Here is a 26,014-nt window from a genome sequence, read left to right on the forward strand (position 1 = left end):
TACTTTACTTTACTTTACTTTACTTTACTTTACTTTACTTTACTTTATTTTATTCTACTTTTGGCAGTGGCGGGGGGGGGTGGCGGCTGCATTTTAGAAGCTGGCCTCTGGCTTCAGGATGGAGAATGGGTTGGAAAAGGTAAGACTGGAACCTGTCCAGGAAGCCAAGCAGGAGCCTGCCCAGAGCCTGGGCAGAGAAGAAACATTCGATAAAGCAGTAAGAAGTAAAACAGTGTGGCAGTGATTCAAAGAGAGACATTTATGTTGATGGCTAGAAAGGGAAGCGGGGCTGGAGCCAGAATAAAACCACGGCAGTCCCTGGCATGTTTTCCCAACTACAGAACCGAGAGTCTCAGAGATGAATGAAAACTGCCAAGAGCAAGGGATCACCTAGGAGTCAGAGAGGGGGTGACTCACGCAGTTCGCAAACCCTAATTTCCTCTCTTTGGTCACACACTTCCTTCTGATTTCTTTTTCTGATGATTCATAAGAAAAAAAAATTCTCCTTTTAAATTCAAACCAAAAATGCTCGAGCACCTGAGCTCACCCTGCCCAAGCCATAACCTCTGCCCCTGAGCAAACAAAACCCGACGTAACCCCAGACAGCTAAAAAGACACTGGCCGCCAAGAAACCGAGAGGAAACAAGAGGTTTCTGGCTATGCAACAGCTGTCGCAGGCCCCCCGACCCTCCCGGGCCCCAAGAGGGTCTTCAGTATCAGCTCGCACACACGGATCCAAGCCCCTGAGCCAGACTCACGGGATTCCAGAACTCAGAATGTGTTCTGATTTCCAAAAAGGAAGTGAAAATCCCACAAATTACATAGTAGCCGGAGTGGGGTCCAGGGCCACACCTGCAATAAAACACATTCATATCCTGTGAATATCCACACAAGGATTAAGTAAAAATTATGAAGAGTTTTGTGTCAGTTCAGATCAGGTTCTGGGGTCAAATGAGTTCGCAGCATATTTACAAACCGGTATTTGGTGGTGGAGCTTTTTGGATTTCAGATAAGGGACTTGAGAGCTGAACCAAGCACTGGGCACACAGGTGATAGGACCTTGTTGACAGATCATCCCTCTGTGTGCCCATTTTACAGAAGAGATAAGTGAGGCTCAGAAAGGGTAAAGGAAAGTGCTCAAGATCTCACAGCTATTAGGTGGCTGAGCTGAGATTCGAGCCCAGACCTGACATCTTTCCACATATATTCATGGACTCCAGGCAGCTGAAATGCCAGGTGGAGCATCTTATGGGGAATATGGCGGCATTGGGAGTGAGTCAAGACCAGGTGCAGCAGGAATCATGGTGCTTCCCACCCCCCTCCCAGGGGTCCCCGTAAGGCATTGGCCTTCTCAGGCAGGTCCAGAGGCATGCAGCCATCCAGGCCACACAGGCCCAGAGCTCCCCACACCCTCCACAGACATGATCCCAGCCCCCACAGACCTTAGAGCCTACTGGGGAAGGCAGGCAACAAACAAGCAAACACACAAACATGGGCACAACTGTGATAAAATGCTGTGAAGCAACCCCTTGTTTGCAGAGATAGAAGACAGCATGGAACAACTTGAAAAGATCTCTCTCTAGAGGTAACAGTTAAACTGGGGGAGCCCTAGGGGCTCAAAAAGTACTGTGGGCAGAGGGATTACCAAGGGCAAAGTCCTTGAGGTCAGCAAGCAGAAAGCTGTCACATGGGGGAGAAATAATGTGGCTAGAGCACAGGGGAGGGACAAGGTTGAGATCAGAGCGGTCGGCAGGGGCCAAAGCATATGAAAACCTGGGGCCATAGTAGGGATTTGGGTTTTATCCCAAATGGGAAGACCCTGGAGAGTTCTTGCAAAGGAGTAGCTCTGATTTACATTTTAGAAGATGACTCAGGCTGTCATATGGAGGATGGATTCTGTGAAACTCCCTTCCATGAGTCTCAATTTTTTCACCTACATAATGGGTTCATGAGAAACCTCATGAAAAGCACAGCCAAGAGTGTCTGGCATATAGTTGACTCTTAGAACAAAGACTGAATTTTCCCACCTAATCACAAACCAGGAGAACCCCGTCTTAAATCATCAATAAGTCACTCCCTTGATTAAAGTCCTTCAAAGGCTCCCACCTCTTTTCTTTGGTCCCAATGTTCTGCTTGACCTGATTCCTGCCACTTTCTCTAGCCCCATCCCTTGCCATCTCCCACTGGACCTCTCCTCTCCTGCCGGCTGACCCACTCCTGGAAAGGCCCTTTCCCTAAAGCACGAGGTCTCCTTCACACTGGCCCAGCTGTCAATCTCCCTTTCCTTCATACAAACATTTGATGAGCCATTTGATGACCTCAGACCAGCCCTGTCTCAAACATTGAGAGGCTCAAAAAGTGGCTAGAGATATCTATGCAAGCACACATGTGTGTTCATACATGTGAGTGTGCATGTGAAATAAGAATCCAAACAAATCCACCCCGACCCCCTTCTGATGGCTGGGCTGGTTCTTATCCCCTCACTCATGCATCCATTTCCTGAAATAATATTTATTAAGTATCTACTTGGGTCCAGGCACTATTCTAAGACCAAAGATCCCTGGAGCCTGCCTCTTGCATTGAAGACAAAAAGCAAACATTAAATATAGTAACTAAGTCACTTCCACAGTATGTTAGAAGGTTCAAGAATTAGGGAAGGAAGGAAAAGGTGAGCAGGTGAGATGAATCAGGAATGCCTGGATGGAGGCTATGCGAGTTTAAGGAGGGTGGCCATGGTGGGCCTCACTAAGAAAGGGGCAGTTGGGCAAACTGAAAGGAGGTAAGGGACTAAGCCAGGCGAGTAAATGGGGGAGAAACCACCTGTGCAAAAGCCCGAAGGTGGGACTGTATGGGTGAAGACCAGTAAGGTAAGCAAAGCGAGCAAGGAGGCAGGGGGAGAGATGCCAGAGAGGCAACAGAGAGTGGAGTGCACCCCACAGATGGCACTGAGATTACTCCTCCCCAGAGAGAGGAAGCCAGCACTTTTTTCCTCGGCCTCATCTGATGGCTGTGGTCAGAGGAGCCAGTAAGGGCAGGTGTGAGGCCTGCAATAGATCGGTACATCGGAGGAGCCTCGGTGGGGCCTCAGAGCAGCTGACATCCGCTTGGCCTGCGGCTTCTTCCTGTGGCTTCTGCATCTCAGGTTGCCTGAATGGGTGCTATTTTTGCTCCTGTTTGAGGTTCTGTGCAGGGCTCCTCTGTGCACGGTACTGGGGGCCACTGGGCCTGGCCCCTCTTTGGGTTTGCTCTGTTCAGAGCAAAGTAGGGGAGCCATTTAAATGTTCCAAGTGCCTTTGGGGACATTTACAGTCAAGCAGGCGGGAAATAACAGGAAATTTGTTGTAAGTGTCATCTTGTCCATCCTCATGACCCTCCAAGAGCAGAGAGGTTAGATGGTTTCTCCAAGGTAACAAAGCCAAATCAAACCACAGGCTGAGGATCTAATCCAGTCTGCCTAGGTCTGAAGGCCTTTAATTTGCAAGGAGTTCTTTGCATTTACACCTAAATTAATGTTTCCCAAGCAGATACTCTGTGTTGCATCACCTTCCAGAGGGTGTGAGGATAAAATGCATCATACCCAGCTTCAGTCCCCCAGAGCATCAGAGCACTGATGAGGAGGATTACAATGGGGTGGGGGCAGGGAAGGGTCCCTGGCCCAAACTGTTGGGGGTGGGAGGAATGAACAATCAGAGCAGGCTTCTGGAAAGCAGTGATGCCACAACTCTGTCTGCAATAATGAGCAGAAGTTCAAGGGGTAGAGGAAACATTCTGGACAAAAAGGTCTGCATGTATAAATCCAGAAGCATGATAGCTTGGTTAGTGGGGGAAGGGGCTTCAGGAAGCTGTACAGCAGCAATGATTCTGCTTGGGAGGGAGGAGGCAGAAGCTAGCTTGCTGACTGCAAAAACTGAAAGCAGACAGGTGTCCCAGCCCCCCAAGTGGCCACATTAATACACATTAAGGGTATCGGAACAGGCCCAACAGGCTACAAGCAACCATCCAACAAAAGGCTTTCAGCAGGGGAGTGGTTCACAGAGATCCTGCTAGCTGTGTGAGGAGAGAGGACTCTACAAGGAAGGCGGAGGCAGGGAGGCCTGGGCAGAGGTTCCTGTATCACCCAGCAACAGGTAATAGTGAAGTAGGGAGGTGGGGTTTTACCCTGCAGGTACAGACATCGGGCAGTGAGGCAGAGAGAAGGGCCAGGAGTGATGCAAGCCAAGAAGCAGACAGTCACAGTGTTTACCAAGATGGGCATGACAGGGGAGGGCATGTCGGAAGGTGGGGCATGTGAATCAAGACAAGGACCATTTAGAGCCACCGTCTTCTTCAGATGAATCCTCTGGGGAGAGAAGGTGTAAATCAAAGCGGCTTTTCTATAGGATCCCCCCATTCATAACAGGCTGCTGCCCCCATGGCTGCACAGCAAGGCAGACCCAGAGATGGTGAGCGCATTGCCTAAAGTCTCAGCCAGAAATCAAGAAAGGGAAGACTGAAGATCCCAGCCTACCTGATTCCTCTATCAGTGCCCATCTGGACAGACACCCAAGAGCAGGAGGACCCCACACCCTCCCTGGAAAACAGCACCCCAGGGTCTGGGAGAAACTGGAGAAACCACTGCCCATCTATGATATTTCAGTGCTCCATTTGTGATTATCCATACACGTGAACACTTGCCAGGCCCCCTGACTGGACAGAGATGGTGACTCCTGGAGGCAATCACAGCAGGTACCACAGAGGGAGCCCCAGCCATGCCCAGTGCGGCCTCCTCAGGAAACCTTGCATCTCTGCCTCTGCTCCCAATTTTGTTAATTACTGGTTTGCGAATGCAGGAGGCAGCAGGAGGGAGACAGTCATCACGGGTTCCACTAATCGCAGAAAGGAAATTAATTTCAAACATGAGTTTATGTTTGAATTTCCAACACAGAACAGAATAGTAGGAGTTTGCAGGACCAGCCTGAACTACTTTTTTCTAAGGGAATCAGAGACCAAAGGAAGGCAAAGAACTTACTCAAGATCGCAAAGCAATTGCACAGGAGGATATAAACATACAACTCTGACTTCCCACTCCCTGGGCACCTTCACCTGCTCCATAAATATTCATTAGGTATCTGCTGTGTGCCAAACCCTGTGTGCCAGCAGATACCCTGGGCCCCAGTCAAAGGCTCCAGGGTCCATCCCCAAGAGGGAAGAGTATTTTTATTTACTGAGCACCAACACAGTGTTTTATATACCTAGTCCCATTTAATTCTAATAATCTGTCATTTTATAGGTAAGGAAACTGGTTCAGAGAGGTAAGTGACCTGCCAGAGACCACAGAGCAAACACAAAGCAGAGCCAGGACTCAAAGCCAAGTCTTCAACCTGGCTTCAGGGGTGCCTGGGTGGCTCATTTGCTTAAGTGTCCAACTCTTGATTTAGGCTCAGGTCATGATCTCACAGTTAGTGAGTTTAGAGCCCGCATCAGGTTCTGTGCTGACAGTGTGGAAACTGCTTAGGACTCTCTCTTTTCTTCTCTCTCTGACCCTCTCCTGCTCGCTTGCTCACTCTCTCTCTCTTTCTCTCTCTCAAAAATAAATAATCTTTAAAAAATAAAATAAACCTAAAACATTAAAAAAAAAAAAAACCAACCAACCCTGGGTTCAGCTTCTGTTCTCCAGATCTGGGGGTATTCAGGAATGGTGATACTCCAGTCACCACTCCCTTCTAAGACTACTCCCATCTCCCTTCCAAAGTCTTTCTTCCCACCCTGGGCTCTCAGCAAGCATTAAAAATAAGACTCAGCCTGTTTCAAGACAACCAGTAAGTCCCTGTAATTAACTCCTCCTCTCCCAGTCAAGAGCTATGGATGTGACCAGAGACATAGAGAAATTCGTACCAGACAGGACTGTGAAACAGAATGTGGCCCTGCATCCAAGCTCCCTAAGAAGAGAACCGGAACACAAAGTCTCTGGCTGTAAGCACAAGGGGGAGAGCTCCCCAGGTCATATGTGTGTGTGCACGCGTACACACACACACACACACACACACACACACACACACACAGTGTTAGCCACGAAGTTCTCCTAAGCAGAGCCATGGGTTCTGGGTCATTTGCTCATTCATTCACTCAACATTTATGGAGGTCCTACCACATACAAGGCAAAGTGTTAGGCAGCACATGTGTGTGCACAACACACAATCATCACAACACAAGGAGGGAGGTATCAGTGTCCCCATTTTATGGAAGCAGGCAGAGACTTGCAAAGCTCCAAAAGCTGGCCCTATGTCACAGACTGTATGTGTGGCAGAGCTGAGATCTGAAACCAGTACCTAACCCAGACCCTGGTACACAGGAGGCACTCCGTGGCTATTTCCTCAGTGGCTGGCTGGCTCCAACGCCATCCCCCACAGACCAAGGGGCTGGGTCCTCTTGCCTTTAGAACCAGCATGCAGAAAGTGGAGATCTCGCCAGGGGGCACAGAAGCTCCTCTTTCTTGGTCTCTCTTGGTTCCCTTGGGACATTCCAAGCAAGGGAAAGCAGGCTTGAGAGGGCGGTTTCCGTTTCTGGGACACACGTGCACAAAGCCAGCTTCTCCACAACGACTGTGATAAATCAGAGCACCAGAAGAGGTCAGGCCTCCTGCTCAGCTGGGTGCAGCCCTGTCACCTGCAACAAGCCCCACCTCCAGCTCAGCCAACTCCCTCCACAAAGACAATCTCCCCAGCGACAGCTGGAAAATGTCATTAATAGTAGGTTTCTGCATTCAAAATCTCTGTCGCCTATTATGTGTGTATGTGTTTGCCTTTAAATCTGTAACAATGTCAGGGCACCTGGGTGGCTCAGTTGGTAAAGCCTCCGACTCTTGATTTCAACTCAGGACATGATCTCATGGTTCATGAGTTCAAGCCCCAGGTCAGGCTCCATGCTGATGGTGCAGAGCCTGCTTGGGATTCAATGTTGCCCTCTCTCTCTGCTCCTCCCCCACTTACACTCCATCTCTCTCTCAAAATAAATAAAAATAAACTTAAAAAAAAATCTGTGACAATGTCCTTCCTTATCTTTTGCTGTCCTTGCTTTTACAACAGGACAGCAACTGGAGATCCCAACTGCTTATTGTTCAATATCCTGAACAGACAAAAGGAAAAGGTGGTACTTGCAAATCTGGGGAGGAAGTTTTATTGATTCTACAAACTCCAAAATCCAATGGAAGCAGCAGCTCAAACTTGGTTCCTAGTGACAGCCCCAGCTACTCCTCACCCCTCCTGCCTTGAAAAGCCCCTCCCACTCCTCACCCTAGGTATCTTCTGGGCCCCTGCCATACCATGTGTTATCCCCACCCTTGTTTCTGGTCTGAGTTGGCCAGGCCCCCCACCCACACCTGGCCAGGCCCACTGCGGGGTGTGCTGAATGGATGAATGAATGAACGAGTGAATGAACAAATGCTTCCTGAGTACCCTGGGCAGCTATGATGCTCAGGGCACCAAGACCTGCCCCTCCAGGGGCCAATCCCAGACACTTTTAGAATTCCCTTTCAAGAAGGAGCTGCCAAGTGCAGGCCTCCTGGAACCCTCCAAAGCATCTTCATTCCACAACGTGACAGGCACCAGTCCAGGTCGCTGCCTGCCCCCACCCAGGCACTGTCTGTCTTCACCCCGCAGCAACGGCCTGGCCGCCTCCACCTCAGGAGGTGGCGGGCACCCGCTGCTTACCTTCTGCTGAAACACACCTGCAATGCACCAGCGTCTCCCAAGTAGAAGGAGCCCGAGTCTCATTCCACAGAAGCCCTGGCAGCGAGAGAACGCGCCCGCGACAGCCTCTGTGCGATTCTGCTGCATAATCAGCAGAGAAAGAGAAAAAATGCCAGAAATAGCAAGCTTTATAAGCCCTCCTGACAAGTCTTGGTCCTCTATTGGCTGGAGGCCCGGCACCCCCCCCCCCCCCCCTCCCATTCCTATAAGGTGAAATGGAAAAACCTGTTATTTAATCTCTTTTATCAAAATCCATCTTCTATCCCAATCTGGGCCTGAGTGTTCGGAGCTCCTGGCAGCGGTCTCCACGCCAGGTCTCAGGGAGCGGAAGGGGAAGCAGCCTGGCTCTGCATCGTTTGTGGCTTACGAGCCTTCCCCACTCACACATGCTGCCTTGGGAGCAGGTATTGAGCTGGAAAAGCTTCTGGAAGGCAGCCTGGCAGCACCTGTCAACACGTGAAAGTTGCATGCCGTTTCACTTGGCAGTCAGACTTCTGAGCATCCGTCCTGCGGAAATACCTGCACTGGCATGCACAGTGCACACCCACAGATGTTGTTTGTTACAGACAAGAATCAGGGGCATGCTGAATGTCTCAAAGCAGGGCTGCGTTGCACAGATTAAAATATATCCATTCCGTGGAATATGATGGAATGAGGAAGGTCTGCAGGTACTGACTTGGGACTGGTTGGGAGAAAGAATCAAGGACGTGATCCCATTTTTATAAAAACAACAACTGTGTGTGTGTTTGGATATACACTGTAAAAGATGCCAAACTGTGAATAGTGGTCACCCTGGGGAGTAGGATAAGGAGGTATTTTCAGTTGCTGCTTTTTCTTTCTTGTCTTGTTTTTTCCTCTTCTTCTCCTTCTCCTTCTTCTTCTTCTTGTCTCTTTTCCACAAGCATGTATGACATTTGTAATTTAAAACAAAAACATGAGAGCCTGCCTGGTTCCTTCTCACTCCTGAGGGGTAGCAGGCCAAGGCCCAAGGTCACCCACCATGAGGCTGGATCAGGCTTGGGACAGGGCTGGTCTGAAGCTCATTAGCTTCCACACAAGGGCAGTTAACTCGGCTCCGTGAAGAATGTGGACTTAGGAATAAGACAGAACTGGGTTCAAACCCTGGCTCTGCCTACTGGAACAATTAGTGTCCCCGCGCCTTAGTCTCTTCATCTGTAAAATGGGGATGACAGTGCCTATTAAGTGCCATGTACTGTGCCAGGCCCTGTTAAACCAATTTTCATTTTTGGGCATTTTAGAAACACCAGAGGCTGCTGAGGAAGCCTCACAGAGCTGAGGATACTCAGAACTCAGTGAGAGGAGTTCTGGGAATCACCCCAATATTGAACACTTGTAACAATAATAAACTAAGTGACAAGAAAGACCTGGGGAACACATGGTGATAAAAGAGACCGATGACCAGCATATCTGCGTGAGGAGGGGGCAGGGTGACTAGAAGGGACTCCAGAGAGGAAGAGTCTTGCATCCGTACCTCTACACCCTTCTCATGCTGTTCCCTTGCCCAGGCCTTCACACAACTGACTTCGCATCCTTCGCATTCTGCTCAAAGATCTCCTTCCTTCCCAGAAAGGGCTCCTCTGACTCACCCACCCTGAATTACACTGTTCACAGCACACCCCTCCAGCCAATGTTTTCTGGTTGTTTGTTTTGATGGCTGCTTTTATTTGTTTATTGTTCATCTTCTTCACTAGGCTGTGAACTCCATGATGGCCAGGACCCCTCTGCCTTGCTCATCTCTGGGTCTCATCTCCTAGCAGAGGGCCTGACACACAGCAGGTGCTCAACAAATAGAAAGTACACACAATCTGTAGATCCAAGGCCTAGTTCCAAGCGCATGGAACTTGTGTGAAGGAGAGGGAGATGTACATTTTGCACTACGATAGAGAGGTGGAAATTTCAGATATACTGAAGATCTGGAAACATACACACAAAGCTGGGAGAGTGCTAGAAAAGTCCATCCTTGAATGCTTATATGGGCTTAAGATGGAAAAGGACTTTCTAGGCTCAACTTTATTTGCACAGGGACATTTATTTCTTTATTACATCATTATTTATAAGAAAATGAAAATGAGAATAAAATCCATTGATAGGGTATAGGCTCAATAAGCCACAACTCTCTGTACCATGGAAAAGTATGCAGCCAGACAAATGACCTGCGTTCACTGATCTGGAAAGAAGCCCATAGTGCTTGCTGGATGTTAAACTTTCTAACTGGGAATCAGAGACTGAGAAGAAAAAGGTATAATTTATTGTGACTGAGAAAGTGTGAAGGTAAAAAGCCTTCAATTATCATTTATTAATTCATTCAGTCAATAGCATTTTCTGTTCCCTCCCTCTGCCTATTTCCTACTCTATGCAAGGGACAGTTCCAGACACAAGGGCAGTGTGTAATTAGGACACTGTCCTTGACCCCAAAGACATCTCAGCTCATGTACGTAGGTGAGAAAATATTATATAAGGGAGACAGTGCTCACAGCTAAGAACCTCAGTGTCATTGGCTGAGTGTGGAAGCAGGGGCAGGGTTGGGTACACAGAGACGGGAGGAAGCATGTTAAGAGGCAGAGGTGGGGTGACACGGGGCAGGTGCAGAAAGTCCCTGCATTCTCCATCAAACACTGAACTCCATTACGTGCAGGAATTCTGGGGTTGTGACCATGCTGTCCCCATGCATTCAGGCACAGAACAGCTTCCCGACCTGGACCCATTCACCCTGAGAGCGCCTGCTCCATTTAAACACTTGGGCCAAGGTACCCAGTGCAGGGTGGCAGGGGTCCCAGCTCTTCAGACCCTCTACTCAGCTCCTCTTGGGAGAACTCAGCATTTTTTATTTTTATTTTTATTTGGGGCATTTTGAGGCAGCTTGATGGTTACGGTTCAAAACACAGAGAGATGACTCAGCTTCATGTGAAGGAGCCGAAGCCTTTTGGAAAGATATTTCTGTTTTAAAGCTTCTCTCTTCTCAGCCACAGAAGCAGCTCATCCAGGCTGCCTTGTTTTCTTGACATTCAACTGCTCCCAGAGTTGGGGGCAGGGGCAAGGGCCAGACTCTGGGTGCCTGACTGCCTGAGTCTGAATCCTGGCACCATCCCTTACTAAGAAGACCTGGACAAAGTCATACCCTCTCTGAGCCTGCGTTTACTTAAGACTGCCTTGTGTGGTCTTCGTGCGAAGCCACCATCACTCACGGCACAAAGTGAGTGGACAATAAATATTAGTGTTAGTAACAAAAGCCACCTGTGCTGACCTTCTACTGTGGCTGAATTATCTCACTTAATCCTTACATGCTGCCGGGCACAAGTTCCCATTTTACGGATGAATTGACTGGGGCTCAAAGCAATGAGGTGGCTTGAGTTTCCATCTTCCCATTCAAGAGGGTCAGTGCACACACCCCAGGCCGACTCAGCAGTGAACCTGTGTAAGTTCTTTCTTTCTGTCTGCCTCTCTCAGCACCAGTAGCCAAGTGCACACAAGCTCCTCACTGCCTTTATCTGCAAAATGGGGACAATATTCTGAGGTTGTTGAAATATTCTAGTTATGGCTTAATAAAAATAATTCCATGAGGGTGCTCAAAAACCTTCAATAATATCGCATCATCCCTTTCTCCAGTACCAAGAGTCAACAAAACGCTGAGCTCTTCATGTGCAATATCCCAAGGAGAGATACGAAGCTGTTTGGGAAAACACTCCTCACAAGTCAGGAGAAACCCAAAAATGAGAAAGAGGTGCAAGCTCATGCCAAAAAAATTTAAAAGAAAAAAAAAAAAAAGGACTTTAAAATGATCCATAATGCAAACAGGCACACTGCACCTGCACCATGACATTAACACAGGGTCTGTCAATCTTCTGCCCCGGAACAAACATTAAAATAGAAAAAGCTGGTCCAGGCGAGCACATGGTAACCCGAGACAGTCAAAACCCAAGTTTCCATCCCCGTTCCCCTGCACTGCCCTGCAGTATATGCTGACAGGGCAACCTTAATAGTAACTGACTAATTGTAAACCCTGTGATTACCAGGGTTGATTTCCATGGAACTTCCTTTTACAGCACCGAGAACCTCTCACAAGCCTAATTGCCAAGTTCAATTTTAGCTCTGTCACATCCAGCCATCGCTGCTAACTAAGGCAGCTGCCTCCTTGCCAGGTAAGCTGTAATGAAGTCGGCTCCCTGCTTAATTTCACAATATTGTGATGCCCCCGTCAGCACCTGTAAATGCTGGAGGCTCTGAGCTGCTGTTGAATAAATCTCGCCCAAGGGAAGTGATTAAAGCCGCTTTGCGCCTCTGTGGTGCCTGTCTGGATCCTCACACCCACTGGGGCACCGTGGTGGGCTTAATCCCATGTGCCTCCTCGCCAAAACTGCCAGCCACTGCGGGGCCGCACTGGACATCTGACGGTGCACAGGACCCTGCCTCCCTTCATCCTCTGTAAATGCCTAACACTCTCTCCACCACCCCGTAGCCCTCCCGGAATTCAAACTCATGTCTGACTGCACCAGGCGGCCTTCACGTAGTCCTCAGACACACTGCACATGCTCACTTGTGGGGCTTATGCCTCATTGTGTCACAGTGCCCCACTGGCCTTGGCATCTGTCCTGTTATTAAACAGTCACCACCTCCCACACACGAGACTCCCCCTGACTGGGTCCCAACAGCAGAGCTGTGCTCTCCAGGCACTGCCGGGTATGTTTGGACTTCAGCTTTCGTCCAGAAATTGGCAGGAGTTAGCCATGACAGGACAGACGGGCAAGAAGTGTGCCCTCCGAGCCCACGACTCGCTGGGCATACACCAGGTACTTTATACCCACGTAATCCCCACCATCAGCCGGAGTAGCAAGGAAGAATGATCTCATCCCCCCCATTTTACGGGAAACTGAAGCCTGAGAACTTCCATGAGGCTGGTGAGAGGAATTTCTTTCAGCTCCAAATGCCAGTTAAGACAGTATTTCTTGTGAGGACCTGTCAAGCCTCTTCCCCCTTATCAAAGAAATCCTGGGGTAAATCTATTTCCCTTTTCACTCATCTGCCAGGAAGCCCAGAGCTGGATTTGCAGGCTGATTTCTATAACTGCAGAGCCCCAGGACCAACATACCTGCTTTCATTTTTCCACCTAGAATTTTTTCTGTTTTATATTTTCTTCGCCTCTAATTTTGGAATGTATTAAATATACTCTTATAGCTTCATATGTGTTCTCGTCACTGAATAACCAAAAATAAACAAGGAACCACCAAAAGTGAGACCCTGAGAGGTTAGGTGGGTGTCCCAGGTCCCACAGCAGGCCCGGCGGTGTCACCTTCTTCCTCCCCTCCTCAGCCAAAAGCAGTTTCTGAGCATTTGCTTCCTGCCAAGCACAGGGACAGGTCCTGTGAGAGCCACACTAACTTCCCAACACAAGGTAACGCTTACAGCAGCACATACTCTGTCCCAGGTACTGCTTCCTGCATTTACACATATTGGTTCTCAAGACAACCCTGTTAGGTAGATGCGATTATTATCCCCATATCACAGAGGAGGAAACTAAGGCACAGAGAAGTTAAGTAACTTGCTGGATGCTCACAGCTAGTAAGTGTCACAGACAGGACTGGAAGGAAGGTTCTGGGCCTGCCGTCCACGCTCACTGTGGTGTTGTCAACTGAGTCACCAGATCCCTCATTTTACAGATGAGTCAAGGTTCCAAGAGACAAAGGGATCACCCTAGCCTGGACTTTGACTCTCCAGTCTGGATGGCTGCAGATGTAGAGAGAGAAGCCAGTGGCTCCAGAAAGCCTCACTCTCAACATCCAGCCAAGGCAAAGCCATGCTTCTGGAAGCAAAGGTCCAGGTCCACTCCTGCCAGAGGTGCACAAGGAGGCTGACAGGCTGAAGCACAAGGACTGGAAACCTTCTCAGTCTCCAAGGCCACCTTAGCCGCCCCTCCACCACCACCATCACTGCCCTGGACCCCTGTGTGGTGGGGCAGGCATCGCAAGCCAGCGGCCCCCGCATGGGGAGCTGACAAACACACTCTTCCTAGCTCTACTGGTGCCTGAACCCCCAGTTCAACCAAAGACAGTATGGAAATGAGTTCTGAAGCATGAAGACCCAGGTTCAAATCCCAGCTCTGCTAGTAGCTGTGAACCTCTCAGGTAAGGGTGAGCCTCTCTGCAAAGTAGGGGATTAATGCCACCACCTTGCTGGATGTCTGTGGACACTGGCAGAGACCACTGGCCCTGTGCCCACACTCCCAGAATAGACGCGTTGCTATTTCGGTGCTGGCCTCCAGCAGCATCCTGGCAACTCCTTCCAGGGCATCCAACAGGAGATGACAGAGGGAAGGAGAGGGCAGGGAGGTTTGCTCCAACTTATCTCATTTAGGACATGCTTTCTGGGACAAGACTGAAAAAATAAAATTAAATAATAAAATATGAGGTTGGATAAAACCCAAAGTCAGGATTGATTTTGCTAGAACTACTCGGTCCTACCTCAGGCAGAGAGGAGGGCTAAGGGAGTTCCCAAGGGTCACCCCACCGGTGGTGGGCATCTGTGACATCCCCTGGCCATCAGCAACAAGATGGGCTGCCGGCCATGTGATGCATCCCAGTTGCCGTGGTTTCTGTTTTTTCTGGGGCCCGGTACAGAGGAGTATTTGCTATACTCCGACTTGGCAGTCACCTAGGCCCCTGCACTGTCCTTGGCTGCACTCAGGAAGAGCCTGCATGCATAGAACAGGCACTAAGATTAACTCCGCCCCACAGGGGCTCAGTCCAACCCAGGGTGGATGGGACCAGGCCCCCATTTTCAGATGAGAAAACCAAGGCTTGAGGCTGGTGGCACTTGCCTGGAGGTTCATGGTGATGTCATAAGGAGCAGGAATTCAAACTTGAATTTGTCTGACCTGTCCCATTTTTCCACTTCTGTGCTGGCTCATTTATGATCAGGCCTTTCTAAAACCGCACCATCTGATATGCCTTGAGAGAGCCTGCTGAAGGCTCAGGGACATCGAAGGCAGCTCACGGGAGTAAGTAGGTGGTTCCCCAGGGGGCTGGGCACTCAGGTCCCCACCCCAGATCTGATACCATTCTCAGTTCATGGTTCAAAGATCACTGACCAACAGAACTAAATACAAACCCTTACTTAACCCAGCACCCTAGACCTGCCCCGCAATCCTATACCTATGACTTCTCCCTCACTGCCTCCTTGTCGTTTCCGACGCCCAAATCCCTCCTCTTCCACAGGATTTCCTGGGTGCCTACGTGAGCATTAATCTCTCCCTCTTCCCAAAGGCCACCAAGCCCAGCTGCACAATGTATAAGTTGCCCATGGAAAGGTCTCTCACCACCTCCCTAGTGAAACTGTGTCATATGGGGGCTGCTCAAGGGACATCTATGAACCAAAGTTCCTTTCGCAGCCCAAGCATGCTGACACTTAGAGGGAACTGGCACATCAATGGGTGCTTAAATGTGCCAAGTCTCTCCTTCCACAGGACCTTTGCACATGCTGTTCTCTCTATCTAGAATGCCTACCCTGCCCCCACCACCTAGCAACACGTCTTCCTGTAACTCCTGAAGTCCTTTCTGACCCTCCGTTACCTGGCCTCATAGCACTTGTGCAGCTCTCCTGACCAACCTTGTCATGCTCCCATTTTGTGTTCCGTTATGTCATTATAGGTCTCTTGTTCACCGTGGAGTTCCTGCCACAGTGCCTGGCACACAGCAGGGGCTCCATAAAAGTTTGCTGCCAGCCATGATAGATTATAAAGATGAATGCAAGTCCTCCCGTTTCTACACATGGGCCCTCTGCACAGTGACGTCACTGCTCCTCTTATCAAGAGATGGAGTCTTTCTTCACACCTTGAAGGTGGGCTTAGCCATGTGACTTTATGCGGTCACTGAGACAGCAGCAAGTGTTTCATAAGGAAAAACTTGAACAGCACTTGTGAACTACAGCATCTTGTCTTGCTGTGCCAGGAGCCCTGAAGCGCTAAGTGAAGGAGCCTGAGCTGGCCTGCTGGAGGAAGAGGTTTTGGGGAAAGCCCAGCCAACATTCAGCCAGCTCCCGGCCAGCAGCCTGCCAACCACCAAACAGGTGAGTGTGGCCATCCTAGATCATCCAGCTGCTAGATAAATGACCGACTGATCACAGATGCAGGAGGGAGCCCCGCAGAGACCAGCCAGCCCATGCCCAGAGAGTCTTCAGCTAACCCACAGATTGTGAGCTAAACAAAACAGTTGCTTTGAAGCACTAATCTTAGGTGGCTTTGTATGCAGCAACAGACAACTGATACAGGAGCTAAGAGAAGAGCATTGGCCATGATACGCTCACAGCCAAAGAACAAGTGTGTCTGGTCTATACAACATCAAGCTGAGAACAACAAATGCCTCTTGGGACGTAGAAAGCAGCTCAAACCCTGGGTTTGAGCCCTACTGGCCTATGACCTTGGTTTGAGCCTGGACAAGGCAGGCACTCACCTCTGTCTGTGCAGTGGGAATAACACATCCTACGCCAAGTCTTCTAGGTTGAGATGGTTTGAGTCTAAGCAGGGAACACATGTAAAAGGGCCCCTCAAAGGAAGCTAAAGATACTTTGCATATGGTGCAGAATAAGCATCATGACTTCAGAGCTAGATAGATTCTGGTTCGTGATCCATTCTGCTACCTGCAGGCTGTGTGACCTTAGACAAGTTCTCTATCCGAGCTTCTGGTGTCACCTGACCAGGTGTCAGGTGTCTGTGACATGGCAAAAATAATATGTACCTTGCAGGACTCTTGTGAGGGTTAAGTAAAACAGTATACATAAGACCCCTGGCACATAGTATGGATCCAGTAAATAGTAGCTCCTCCTCTGTCCCCACCCCCACTTAGCGGGTACCTCTCACACCACTCCCCTTGCCACCCAACTTGGCAGTAACAGTTTCCATGTTTGATATCAACATCTTGTGCCAGGTGCCAAGTTGTGACTGTAGCTTACATAACATCCAGAGAGAGAGAGAGAGAGAGAGAGAGAGAGGTTTACATGAAGAATGAGAAAGAGCTGGGTATTGCCAGATTCTACTGGGGGAGAAAAAACTCGGGCCACGGATAAGAGAGTAAAGAAGGCTGAAGATGATTCAGACCTGAATCCTCAGCCTCAAAGTCTTGACACACCCGAGCCCCCATCTACCTTCATCTGGGATAATTGTCTGTGGTCCTTCCTCCCTTTGCCTCCAAGGCACGGGGTGTGCGGCCTGGGGCTGGCCACGCAGGAAGGAGGGAGGCAGGAAGGGGGGCTTGTCACAGAGGCAACCAGCTCTTCCCTACACTGAGACTGCTGGGTAGCAGTGTTATTCCAGGCCTTCCGTCCCACAGAGCGCCTACAGCAAAAGCGGAAGCCCCTCTGCCCCAAGGACCCCAAATGCCCAGAAAATGGTCTACAGAAAGGGTCGAGGATGGACTCCACCTCACCCCACCCCACCCCACCCCACCCCACCCCACATGCACATGTACACACACAGACACACACACGCACGCACGCACGCACACACTGATGAATAAGCTGAATCAGGGAAGATAGATGCACCAGGAAGGGCCCCAGAGCAGAGGGGCACAACACTGGCTCACTCCCCTTGCACACACCACGCCTGCCCCAAAGCCCTCTGCGGATCTCCCCTATAGGCCCCAAACTCCAGGGCCTGGCACTCAATGCCCTTCCCAAGTTGCAGGTTTTGCCTCTTCTTCCACACAAGCCTATACCCATCCAGACAGCTCTGCCATAGTTCCCTAAGCCACTGGTCCCCTTGGCCTTGGTCACACCCCCTCCCTGCTTGGTGCAGTCATGGAGGCCAAAAATGGGGGTCCTAGCTCACAGGTTTGGGTTCCAGTCCCAGTGTGACCAGGGCCCAGTCACCACACTCCTGGTGCCTCAGCTTATCTGCACAGTGGGATCAGCTTCTACTCCAAGTGTGGTTGCAAAGAGTAAATAAATAATGTAAGTGAAATACCCATCCCATGATAGATACTAAATTAATGGCTCTTCTGCTCTCCCCTCCTCTATAGGTCCTCATCCTATCCTTCTTGGAGGTCCTGCCTAAATGCCTCCCTCTGCCAGGAAGTCCTCCCTGAACACTACAGGTCTCAGGGATTCTCTCTCTCTCTCTCTCTCTCCCTCTCCTCCTCCCTCCCTTTATCTTCCCTTCTCCCACCCTCTTCCCTCTCTTTTTCCTCTCTCCCTCCTCCCCACCCCTTCAGCTCTGAAGTAAGAGTTGTCTTATCCTGTACAGAGCCCCACCTATCTGCCCATCCCTACCTGCAGGCTCCATCACAACCTAAGGACAAAGACCAAGGACCAGTCATGAGCAAAACCTTGTGATGCTGCAGCACAGTGCCCAGAGAGCAGAAGTGGCTTACCCAAGGTCGCATAGCAAAATTCAAACAAGAGCAAACAGTCCTGCCTCCTTGTTCACACTCTCAAGGCTATCAGACAAGGATACAGTGTGTGGATACTGATGGGGTCTTACCCAGATCTCCCTTTTCAGCTCTGTACCCATCCCCCAGTAAATGAGTGCTAATGTCCCTTCCTCTGCAGAAGAGCCCTTGGCTGATAGGAGAAAAGCATAGGAAGCATATCACCCCTCCCCCACCCCTCCCTGAGGAAGCCTATGGCCAGTGACCAACTAACAAGGGTGTGCAAAAGGCCACCCCCAGCCCTGACCTCAAGACGGGATCAGCTCTGTAGTGCCACTCTTGCTCCAGGGTTCTCTGCAGGATCAGGCTGAAGCAGGTCTCCAGCTGAGACCACCTCCTTGCTCCCCTCCTCCCCCAGGCTTGTCCTGGGCCCCCATGACCCTTCTCAGGAGGGCACCCCACTGGATCTCTTTGATAAGCATCCTTGTCTCAGGCTCTGCTTCTTGGGAGCTCAGCCTGACACAAAGGACTTGATTCTCAAATTGTGGTCCGCTGACCAGCAGCCCAGCATCTTCCAGACCTTGTTAAGAGCTGAAAAATCTCTGGCCCTACTCCAGGTCTCCCAAATCTGGATCTGCATTTTAACAAGACTCTATGTGATCTACATGCACGTTCAAGTTTTGAGAAGCTCTGGCTTAAGGTAGGTAGTCACCAGCCAACTGCGGGACCATCCAGCAAACATGGTATTAACAACACGCGCCCATCTGTTACAGCAATTATACAGCTAACGTGGGCATTATCCAACCCTGATTATTGACTGTGGAGGTGAGCCAGCTAGTGTGGACATAACCACCCCACACACCAGTGTGTTATCTCCATGGCCCACCCTCTGGTGAGTGTGAGTTACAACATTAGCAAGATACAAGCTCCATGTCCTTCTGGCCTGAGCTCCAACCCCACACCCTACTTGGTCACCAGAATTCTGTTTCTCTTTGGAATGAGTCGAGTGTCTGCATTAGTCAGTTAAAGCCTTTGCCTCTACCCCTTCTTGAGGGGACCGCACCCCTAACACCAGACAGCGAAGAAAAGTTCCCCAAGGGCACCCCTGCAGAAGATGCTAGAAAGACGGGAGGTTAGGATTCTCCAAGATCCTGGTGGGTAGGGAGGGGGAACAAGGCCATGGATGTCTCTGCCCTGGAAGAAGCAAATTCCTGGCCTGCCCTGAGTCAGAAACCCCTCTTCAGAGGCCCCATCCAGCCACCCCAGGGTATGAGCCCCCTCATCCTGGTGTGAGTCCCTCAGAGATCCTCTAAGGGGTTGTCCATGACCTTTGCAAAACTAAAGGCAATAACCAAGTCCTATGTGCTGAGCAGACCCCAGGGCCAGCCCCGGAGACTGCAATAATCCAGACGTGTGTTTGGACAGGAACACCCTGCAAAGCTCCGTCAACTCTGCCTGTTGCCTGAGGAGGGAAGCGCTTCACCTTTTGCTAATCGTCCTAATTCATTTTTTATTACTAACTTTCCTGTTTTCTATTTGCCATCTGATTGAAGATATTACCAAAGGCATTTAAACAGCATCAGACCGTACCGCAATGGCAAACATAACTCTTTTTATTGAAATCTGCATTAATATACATATAATTCCCTGATCACAAAGACCTCATGGTCCACATGTTACACCCTAAGTGAAGGCAGGTTTGACAAGAGGCATATACACAATTGAAGGTTCCTCAAAAGACGATAAGCCACGTCAGAAGGGTGGGACAAAATGGACGCTTTCTCGTGCTGCTAGGGAATGTGGATGACTCTTCTGGAAAATGACATGACAATCCAAATTAAGAGCCATAAAAATGTTCACTTTGGGTTCTACTTTGGCCCACAGCCAACAGCCTGGGTCTTTCTGCAATGGTGGGAATGCTCTGTATCTGCACAGCCCAGTGGCTATCGAGCACTAGTGTGACCTAGGAGTTCAATTTGATTTGATTTGATATTGAATTTAAATAGCCACATGTGGGGGCGCCTGGGTGGCTTGGTCGGTTAAGCGTCCGACTTCGGCTCAGGTCATGATCTTGCGGTTTGTGAATTCAAGCCCCGCGTTGGGCTCTGGGCTGACAGCTCAGAGCCTGGAGCCTGTTTCCGATTCTGTGTCTCCCTCTCTCTCTCTGACCCTCCCCCGTTCATGCTCTGTCTCTCTCTGTCTTAAAAATAAATAAACGTTTAAAAAAAATAAAAAATAAATAGCCACATGTGGCCAGTGGCTATCATGTTGGACAGTGCAGGAAGCCATCATCGAGTCTCTCCTAAACAATAGGACCTGCATCCACTCTCGTCCTCATCCAAAGTTTTCCCCAGAAGACAGCCGCCAAGATTCTTCTAAAATGCAATACACCTCAGCTCCCACTGCCCTTTGATACAAAGTCCAAGCTCCTAGACATGGCCTTCAAGGCCCTATCTCCTGGGGACAGGGAGCATCCCACCTCTCAGGGAGCCTAAGGTGTTCCAGGTGTTGAAGGGGCAATGACAGAGGCACAGAGAACAGCAGTAAAGACCTGGCGGGGGAGGGGGGGGTGGCCCTTGAGAAGAAACCTAGAAGACACATGGGCAGGAGTTTGCCAGGCAGGTGGGAAATGCCCAAACCAGAGGCAGAGCAATCAGAGCTGCTCCCACAGATCCCCGTCCTTGTGAAGCTGATATTCTAGCAGTGGGGGTGGGACATAAACAAGAAATGCAAGTTATGTTCCATGAAAAGAGAAAAGATGAGACAGGTAAGGGGTTCCTGGAGGAGCCGGGTGGGGCAGAACAGTCCGCACTGAATATTCAGAAAGGAAAGGACCCAAATCAACACTGTTCTTTCGTTTGCACGGTGGGGTCGTGGCAGGGGATCTCCCCCATTCCCTAAACGTTTGGGCAGGTAACATAATCTTTATAATTTACAGTTTAATAAAAAGAAGGGGGTCCTCCCTTCAGGAGAGAAGTCACCCAAAATTCCTGCTTGCTCAACAGAAACGTTCCTACGAGCTGGAGATTGTGCTATCTCTGAAGGCCAGGCCCACCGTGCCCCAGATACCCCAACCCAGGCAACAGGGAGTGATACCCTCCCCTTGAAAGCGGCAAGGTCACCACTGGCAGGGAGATGGGAGGCGGACAAAACAGGGGGCTGAGGTCTACCAGCCCTTGCCCCAGAGAGCCAAGCATTGATTAAAATCCAGACGATTTTAAACGTCATCCCTCTTGACTTACACTTCAACTTTCTTTCTTGGGCTCAGCTGGAGGGGAGGGTGGCATGTGGTAACAGTGGGAATTCACATTTATTAACAGTTGCAGGCTGGGGCGCCTGGCTGGCTCAGTCGGAAGAGCATGCGACTCTTGATGTCGGGGTCGTGTGTTCGAGCCCCATGTTGTTGTGTAGGGATTACTTTAAATAAATAAATAAATAAATAAATAAATAAATAAATAAATGCAAGCTAAAGCAAAAAACAAACAAACAAAACGCTTGCAGACCCCAGACACTGCCTCTCATGTTTATATGTTTAAATTTTTTTTTCAACGTTTATTTATTTTTGGGACAGAGAGAGACAGAGCATGAACGGGGGAGGGGCAGAGAGAGAGGGAGACACAGAATTGGAAACAGGCTCCAGGCTCTGAGCCATCAGCCCAGAGCCTGACGCGGGGCTCGAACCCACGGACCGCGAGATCGTGACCTGGCTGAAGTCGGACGCTTAACCGACTGCGCCACCCAGGCGCCCCTCTCATGTTTATATGTTTAATCCTCCTGACAACAATATACACATAAGACATGTAAAGGCCCAGAGACAGCGAGTGACTTATTCTTGGAAACACAGCCTAAGTTATGTTATAGTGGCCATCTCTAGAAAACATAACCTCCACACTGACTCATATATTCTTTCAACAACTTTTTATTGAGCACCTACTCTATAGCAGACACCATACTGAGGTGCTGGGGACTCAGTGGTAAAGAAAACAAACATGACCCCCAGTGGTCTGAAAGGTGGAACAGACACTCAAGTAATCTCATAGACACATTGTGCGATGGGGAAAAAATACACTAGAGGCTGTGATGGAAAATAATGGGATAACCGCAGTGATTAGAAGGTCAGAGTCTTTGAAAAGGCGAAAAAAAATGAGTAAGAGCCAGTCATGTGAAGAGTGAAGGCAAGAACATTCCAGGCAAAGGGAATAGCATTTGCAAACCCCTCAAGCTAAAAAGAGCATGGTAGGGGAGACTGGAGGCATGAGGGGGCTGGAAGCAAGAAGGCCAGGATGGCTAGAATGAGGTCAACCACGGGGAGGTTGTCTTTGCTCACCACCGTATCCCCAGCACAAAGTCTGGTGCCTCAGACAGAGCAGCTGGGAGTAAGGCTGGAAAAGCAGGCAGGGGCTAGATCACACCAGGATTTATGGGCCCCCCCCCAAAAAAAAAGGTATTTGATGTTATCTACACACCAGGGGGAGCCACTAGGAGGTTTTAAGCAGAGGTCTGATTTAGGTTGGTAAGAGTTCACTAAGCTGTAACAGAGAGCCGTTGAGTGGTTTCACCCAGAGAAATGACAGGATCCAATTTACACATCAGAAAGATCTTGATCATGGCCGGGATAACTCCTCAGCTCATCCTAATGTGACTTGTGGTCACTAAATAGTAAATATCCCCCAAAGCTAAGCATCCCCAGCTCGCGTGTGGGAGGGGGCCGCCTTTCAGAAAAGCAAGACAAAGCAGCAAATGACAGGATGTGTTGACAGAGCATCAGATGGGCACAAGGCTGTTGGCAGATGGAAAATTGTCCCAGAGAACGCCTCAACAGGGTCGTGGCTTATTGTTAATGTCGAGCCATTAGGAAAACACAATTATGTGCTTCACTGATATTCTAAGACATAATCTGAGACAGAGCGCAAACATTTAGTGCTTCATCCAAAAAAGAGGTAAGACAACTAACAGAAGAGTCACTGGAGGAGAAGCTTGCATTGCACAGGTGGGTGGCCAAGCCCTCCAGGTTGTTTGTTTGTTTGTTTGTTTCTCCTTGTCTCGTGTCTCTCATTCAAAGTCAAAGTTTGGCTCTTAGGCATCCATAGACAGATTTGGAAAGGGAATTAAAATTAACCTATCCCGGGTGCTTAAGCAGACCTTATTATCTCATTTAATTTCATAAGCAGGAATCTAATCCCATCCCAAAATGGTAATCCCCATTTTGTAGATGAGGAAACTGAGGTTCTGAGATATTAAGTAGCTTTCTAAATGCCTTCGTTTCCCTCTTGAGCTTTATCTCTTGACACTCTCAACCCCTTCTACGCCTTTGTAAATGTTGTTCTTTCTATCTGGAATACTTTTCTCAACGTTCTCCACCTGGCCAATTCACCTTCAAGCATAGACCAGATGTCCCCCCTCCTCTGGGAAGCCTTCCCTGACCACCTCAGCCTGGCCTGGTAATCCCACACCCATTTGGAATTGCTTATCTTTGCCTATCTCTCTAATAAGACTGTGGCTCCTCAAGGGTTAAGGACCAGGTCTTAATCACCTGTTCCTGCCTAGCATCTACCATAAAGCCCTGCAGACAGCAGTCAGTGAATGTTCTTTGCATGGCTGAATGAATGAATGAATGCACTCTTAATAAGTTGCAAAGCCGGGATTTGATCCCAAGCCAATTTGACTCCACAGGATATCTCTTGGCCAGAGTTTATGTCTGTGTCTTATATAGATCAATCAGAAAACATAAACAAGCATGGAATATATCATAACCATACTGAGGACTTCATTCATGGCTCCAAAAGAGATGCCGAAAAGCACCACTTCTCTGGGGAAAACAGGATGATGTATGTGGGGTAGAGGGTTAAGCAAATCCTTTTCCCTTCTGCAAGAGAATTTCACCTTTGTTAATTGTCTAGCATAACTCCCTGGAAACCTGATTAAAGTAGGATGTTAACTATGTTACCAGGCAACTCTGCTTATGGTACAAATGACCCCTGACTGGTAAACTGTACCTGGACTGGAAGTAACTATAAATAAATTATAAATATCTGATAAAGAAACCAAACTTTAGATTTTCCTGAGTGCAGTGACTCTTATAACTGACATGCCCCCTTGCAAGAAACCCTCGAACTAAAGGCTATGGAATTGCTACAACAGATATGGGTCATTTGAGGAATAAGTCTTGTGAGCAGGGTGACTTCCAAACCTACCGGTTGTGGGTCTCATTCCCTTGCACCTAAACTAAAACCCGGGGGGTGGGGAGGCAGGTAACAGAGAAGCTGGTGGCTACCTCCATGGACTAAGGCAGAGACTGTGGCTAGAACTACTCCTGCAGAAGAGGAACAGATCCTATGCTCTGCTGGCAGGTGGCTCCTTCAAGGAGACAGGAACCAAGTGTCGCCCATGTGTGTCTTGTGAGTCTGAATGTTTAATTGAACCTCATCAAGTCCCTGTGGGATATACAACCAGAAATAAGGGAACTGATACGGAGAGAAAGGAAACCGTCCCAACCAAAACCACCACTACACCTATTCTGAACGGGAAAGCTCCTGAGACTCAGCCATTTATAAAAGACAAAAAAAAACCTGGGATGGAGCCTATGTTCGCTGTCCTACAGAGGGCCCAGATGACCTGAATGGTACGAGGCAGCAGGAATGAGGGAGGTCATGTAAATCATGGAGGCCTCACCACAAACCTGAGATGGAAGTGCGGTTATGTGAGAACACAGGAGATCAGAGAAGTTAAGTGACAGGTACAAAGTCACACAGCTTGTAAGCGGAAGGATAGGAAGCCAGGCACTTCCGCTGAACTCAAAGTCACATTTGAATCCACTGATTTTGCAAAACAATTAACTTACAGCTCAGGTGAATGAATAGAATAGAAAAAAGCATGGGGGTTGGGGTGAAGGGACCTCCTTAAATAATGTAGATACCACCCACTAGGCACTCAGTAAATATCTGCAAAATAAATGAGCAAAAAAAGGCCCAGCGTCCATATTCCACATTATCAAGTTCAGTTCAAGTCAAAACACAGCAAAATGGAACAATAAATTTATGCATGAGATTGACCCTGGGTTATACTACTGAGTTGGATTCATTTCCAACAAGTTTCTAAATCATTTCTGCAAATGAGGCCCAACTTCGAGATAAGCACATTTTAATTAGCTGTAATATGAAGGCATTCTATTACCAAGGGATGTTTGAAGTTGAAAACCAAGGCAGAAGGCCCAGCTGGGAATCCCCTGGCCCCTAGAAGAGCCAAGGTGTCAACAGTAAAACCAAGGGGCAAGCTGATCCACTCTTCCATCCCTGCAGAGGGCAGGAGCTCCACCCGGCACCATGGAAGCTGCAGGAGAGAGGAGGAGAGAGAACACACTCTGAACTCCAGCTCTGCCAACCAGCTCCTCTGCTGCCTCGTGTAACGTGATCTACTTGGATCTCAGTTTTGTCACCTACAAATGGGGACACACGTGCCTGGCATAGTTAGGAGGCTTAATGAGATGGTACGAGAATGAGCCTGAGATGGGTAAATGCTCAGCAAATAAATCTGCACTTATTTCTACTCTACTTTCCTTCATAAAATAGCACAAAATTTAAAAAATAAAAATCAGTGAGAGGGGACTTTTTGTTCAAGATGGCAGAAGGAGCACACACTTTCTGCCTCTTTTCTAAATAACACTAGAATAGAAAAAAAAAGATATACACACATATAACACATATATTCATAATTCTTATATACACACATTCATATTCATAATTCAGACAGATAGATGGATTAAAGTGGAGTAACTCCAAAGAGCTCCCAAAAGAACACAAGAAAGGGCTGGGGATCAGAAACACCAAGAGTGCCAGGCAGTAAGGAAGTCAGACTGACAATGAAAGCCTATCAGCTCCGAGGCACCAGCACACCAACACAGTCCTTTGGGAAAAC

General features: G+C 48.9%; 1 protein-coding gene across 6 annotated transcripts in view; it reads right to left on the reverse strand.

Moving 5' to 3' along the window:
* TOX2 (TOX high mobility group box family member 2) overlaps positions 1-26,014 on the reverse strand; it is a 135,298-nt gene that overhangs the window by 99,763 nt on the left and 9,521 nt on the right. For 2 of the 6 annotated variants that reach the window (XM_040447000.1, XM_040446999.1), the window contains exon 1: positions 7,689-7,829. The exons of 2 other annotated variants lie outside the window; for them this stretch is intronic. In XM_040447000.1, the coding sequence (XP_040302934.1) occupies positions 7,689-7,814 (126 nt within the window). In that variant the 5' untranslated portion in view covers positions 7,815-7,829. Of the gene's footprint in view, positions 1-7,688; positions 7,830-7,952; positions 8,077-26,014 lie in introns of those variants that run through there. 2 more of the 6 variants (XM_040447003.1, XM_040447004.1) reach the window with 2 other exon arrangements.

Source organism: Herpailurus yagouaroundi, unplaced genomic scaffold (genome assembly GCF_014898765.1).
Source record: "Herpailurus yagouaroundi ecotype Mexico unplaced genomic scaffold, PumYag 196, whole genome shotgun sequence".
In the NCBI taxonomy this organism is placed as follows: domain Eukaryota; kingdom Metazoa; phylum Chordata; class Mammalia; order Carnivora; family Felidae; genus Herpailurus; species Herpailurus yagouaroundi.